General features: G+C 39.9%; 1 protein-coding gene across 1 annotated transcript; it reads left to right on the top strand.

Annotated features, from left to right (window-relative positions):
- The first annotated feature begins 2,951 nt into the window (after window positions 1-2,951).
- Window positions 2,952-4,319, top strand: LOC113014307 (zinc finger BED domain-containing protein 1-like). The gene is made up of 2 exons (XM_026155739.1): window positions 2,952-3,650; window positions 3,849-4,319. Exons 1-2 carry the CDS (start codon window positions 2,952-2,954, stop codon window positions 4,317-4,319), a joined length of 1,170 nt encoding a protein of 389 aa, XP_026011524.1.
- Window positions 4,320-5,101: the final 782 nt, after the last annotated feature.

The following is a 5,101-nucleotide window of genomic DNA, read 5'->3' on the forward strand; positions in this document are numbered from 1 at the left end:
AGCTCTCATTTTTCAAACCATAAGAAAATAAACACAAGTTCTTCTTTAGCTTGTTCCTCGAGGTTATTCATGATTCATGTTATTCATTCACCAACACACTGGTCCACTGCAGATTTCGAATTGTATCTGTACAAAATCATAATTTTAGAGAGGTCAGATAAGAATACACTGCCATTCATATTTTTATAATGCTTCATTTTAGTATTACATCACTGTTATGGTGATAAAAAGAAAAGGCTTTAACTGTGTCATAGTATGATTTTCTCATGAAAATTATTGCGACTCTGACTTTTTAAGGTAATATTAGGTGGGTTAGATGGAAAATATGAAACAGTTGTTCCACTTTGCTCTCTAATCTTCTGCTGCAATTGACTTCCAGAAGTTTAAAAAATATTTCATTATAAAAAAAGATGCATGTACCCTAAAAGTTAAACCCTCACAGACTCAAATGATGTCACATATCATCATCATTATTGTGTTATAGTTCAGTTCTTATCGCCATAGAGAAACTTATGGGACAAACTGTTTAACTTGAATATCTTCTGGGTTTTTGTCTTTACTCAGATTTGATATGACATCAATTAGAAAAGATGTAAAAGGAAAATGCTCCTGTGAGTTCATGAAAAGGTTCTTTTTTCTTGTAACATGAAGCCTTGGCTCTCTTTACAGTTTGGCTCTCGTTTCAGTTCTGTTTGCTCCTGTTTTCATACACACCCAGCTTAACCTGATATGAACTGCGGACGTGAAGGTGTGCATAAAGGATATGAACTATCTAAGAAAGCCCTGATGCATCTCATAGCCTGACAAAAGAACAATCCTGAACCTTCATGAATCGTTGATTATAACATTACCTCTAAAGGATGCACTGAAGGATGCAGATTTAAATTTTAAGCAGGTCAGAGTTCATCTGTGCCGTCACGCCTCCTGCCGGTGTTGGCGTTTCTTATGGTAACTTTAGACACTCCTCCAAAGTATCTTGAAGTTTGTCAGTCCTTTTGATTGCATGTGGGCCTCCAGCTAGAGAAAATGTTCCATATTAAAAATATAGACAGGGTTAACTGAAGTTGAATATGCATTGTTGATAAGATACTTTCCTGCTGTAGAACCTGCTGCTGGATCTGTGCACTGTTCATGTTCCCCTCTGACTGAATCTTAACTTTCAGTATCGTTTGATTTGTTACTGCTATAGAATTAAGTGCATTACACACACAGACACACACCACCAACAACAAAATGAAAAACATTAGCATTAGCACATAATGGCGGGATACTACAGTGTTTGTATTTAGGACCTCACCTTTGAAACAGTAGAAAGAGAATCTGGAGTTGCATTCTCCATCATACCATTTCCACAAGTCTAAATTAATCAGTGTGCAGGATTGTTGTAATAAGTAGTTATTAGGCTGAGAAGGGCCCCAGTTAGTGAACATAGAGGTACTGTTGTCTGACCAGGAGGTCCAGGGATCTCTGTAGAGGCCGATCGGTGTCTGTGTAAACCCTGATCCTGTGAATGCCAGAGCTATGTTGGATTTTTCCCCATTGCTTCTTATGCTGGCTAGGTCTGTGTGGTGTGTCCTGCAGTATGACTGAGCTTTTGGCCAGGTTTGCTTTTCCTTCACTAAGACGTAAATTGTTGTGCCATTGGCTTTGAGAGGTTTAAGAGAAAACAGGTGTCAGAACAGGTGCATCGTGCTCATGTTATCTTAAACTGGTAGGGATAAGTCCTTAGACTTTTTCTTACCATCAAAACACAGGAAAGGGTAAGGAGTATCACAAGGCGCATCGTTCAACTCTTTTGTTCCTTCAGTTACCATACAGTGTTGATTTCCATTTAAATTGTTTGGCTGACCTTTAAACCAGGTCAAAAATTCATGTTTGCCATCAATATAAATACTCTTATCCCCCCTGGACCACTTCCAGCTGTAAACATTATCATAGAGCCCTATCCATGCCCCAGCAACATTGATGTCATTTCTGTTTTGTACCATTGTCATAAGCAACTCATTGATGTCTAGAGGTGGGGAAAAAAATCGATACTGCGTAGTATCGCGATATTTTGTTTGCTAATAATGCATCGATACAGGGACAGCAGATATTGATATTTTGTTCCAAAAACTTCCAGTCCACCAGATGGTGCGGTTGAGTTTTTTCTCTAGTGAGGTCAGCAGAGGTTAGGTCAGCACATGGGAAAATAGATCAAACAAAGATGGAGGAAGAAAAAGAGATCAGGAAAGCGCCATCTGCGTTTAAATCAAATGTCTGGACGTACTTTGGATTTTTTAACAAGGATGGAACAAATGAGATGGATATGACACACGGGATTTGCAAGGTGTGTCATATGAAAATAAAGTACTCTGGGAATACTACGAACATGAGGGCCCATCTTACACGGCACCATCCAAAGATAGCATTAACCGCGGACGGGAAAGCTAGCTCTGAATCAGCTCCACTGAAAAATCAACCAACGCTGGACTCTTAGCTTAGCAAAGCTATCTCCCAATTCAGAGCGAGCTAAGAAAATAACACAATCTATCACGTACTTCATCTGCAAAGACCTGCGTCCTTACAACATTGTGGAAAACAAGTGCTTTTCTTACATGATCAAGATGCTGGAACCCAGGTATGTGATACCATCACGACGTTTTTTCGCAGACACAGCCGTACCCAATCTCTACATAGATGTGAAGCGTAAAGTTGAGGAAAGTTTGAGCACAGCAGAAAGGGTTGCATTAACTTGTGACGCATGGACCTCGCGGGCTGTGGATTCATATGTGACTATAACAGCTCATTATCTCACAGCGGACTGGCAACTGCTGTCTTACGTTCTCCAAACTCGAACATTACATGAAAGTCACACCGGAGCAAACATTGCAAATCTCCTGCAAAATGCAGCACAGGAATGGGGGATTGCCGACAAAAATCTGGTGGTTGTCACCGACAATGCTTCTAATATGACAATTGCCACTCAGCTAGCGGGATACCTGCATGTGAAGTGTTTCGCCCATACGCTCAATCTGGCATCACAACGAGCCTTATTAAACCTGCCTGCAGTAGCCAGGGTCTTGGGAAGAGTGCGGCGCATAACTGGGTTTTTCAATAGAAGCACAGTGGCAAACCACGCTCTGGAGCAAAAACAGAAAATGTTACAGCTCCCGACTCACAAGCTCAAGACCGACGTCTGCACGAGATGGAACAGTGCTTATGACATGCTCCAGCATTTCCTTGAACAACAACCTGCGATTTGTGCAGCGCTGCTGTCTCCCGAAGTCAGAAAGAGTAGCACAGATATCTTTACTCTAAACGAGACGGATATTGGGAACACTGAAGAAATTGTCCGGGCCTTGAAGTCAATGCAAGTCGCGACTACTGTGATGTCTGAGGAAAAGAATCCTACTCTGTCTCTCGTAGCACCGCTGCTAGCACAGCTGTTGCACGACACCCAAGACAACATTGGTGACACAGCGCTGGTCAGAAACATCAAGCAAAGTATCAGTCAAGATCTTAAGAAGAGATATGCCAGCACAGTCGAGAGGAACACCCTCTACACAGCATCAGCTCTCGACCCACGCTTTAAAACCCTGCCGTTCCTGTCACTGGAGGAAAGACAGGAAACCTATGCCAGAGTGGTTGCTGAGGCTATAACCCTTCAGGTAAGCAAACATTCTGGTGTTATAATTTAAATAACTTACTTACAATATTAGTAGATCGGTGATATTTTTGTCATATTGGTAATATTCTATTTAACAATTAAATACATTAATTATAATTTGCTAACATATTACTGCATACTAAAAGATATGAAATATTTATTTTCTTCCTCTCTCTGTATGTGTGTGGGTTTTCTACAGGAAGAAAAGAGGCAGCAGCCCATCTGTGAGCCAGAAGCCCATGAACATCATGAGAAACCTGACGAGACTGAACAAAATCTCAGACCCCCTCTCATACCAGCCAAGATGAGGAAGTCTTGTGGGTTAACAGACTTGCTTGGTCAGACTTATGGTGATGTTGGAGCCCCACCAAAATCATTATCTGCCACAGCTGAGGAGGAGGTGAAAAGATACCAGGAGGTCACGTCACTGGCACTCACAGAATACCCACTAAGCTGGTGGAAATCCCATGAGGAAGTCTATCCTTTCCTGGCCACACTGGCAAAAAGATACCTTTGTATCCCAGGTACTAGTGTCTCGGCTGAAAGAGTCTTCTCAACCGCTGGAGACATCGTCACAGCAAAACGGAGCACTCTGACTTCAGAGCATGTTGATCAGCTCCTTTTTCTGAGCAAGAATGCTGACATTGCTTCACTGTCCAAATGTGTTTAACTTTTTAGGGCAGCAACAAACAGGACAGTTTACTTATTTTAATTTAAGAAATGTTTTATTTTATTTAAATTTAAAACTTTTTTATTTAATGTAAAATTATATTTTGTTTTAAGCTATAATTGTACCAGATAGTTACGTTCAGTTAAGTTGGTTACTAGACTGCTATACAAACCGTTCACTTTGTCAGCAATAAAACTGACTGACATGAGAGAAAGACTGAGTGTGAGACTTTATTATTAGATAAAATGAATATTGATAAAGTTTACCTTTATGGACAAAATCTGCAGTAGAAAAAATATGTGATAAATCACAGAATATCGTATTGCAATACCCAGAATATTGCAAATATATATATATATATATATATATAAAAAATCGCAATAATATCGTATCGTGAGTTAAGTATTGTGATAATATCGTATCGTGGGGTGTATGGTGATTCCCACCTCTATTGATGTCACTGTTGAAGATGATGACCATGTCAGTAAAATTTTCTCTGCAGCAACGTTGAGCTTCAGTCCAGCTCCTTCTCTGGTTCACAAAGTGATATTCTCTGGAGTAGGGAAAAGAGCTAGAAAGTCCTGCTGAGAAACAGAAAAAGGCTTTATTTTAAGACTGATATAATGAAGACTGTATAATAATATTTTAATCAAATATTCATAATTAAATAATTCAGGTTAACAGTCTTACTGTATCAAACTACATACAGTAATAATGTTTGTACAACCGTGTACAATCAATGTACATGGTTGATACACCAATACTCCAAATGCAGTATTGGG

This window comes from Astatotilapia calliptera, chromosome 22 (assembly GCF_900246225.1).
Source record: "Astatotilapia calliptera chromosome 22, fAstCal1.2, whole genome shotgun sequence".
Classification (NCBI taxonomy): domain Eukaryota; kingdom Metazoa; phylum Chordata; class Actinopteri; order Cichliformes; family Cichlidae; genus Astatotilapia; species Astatotilapia calliptera.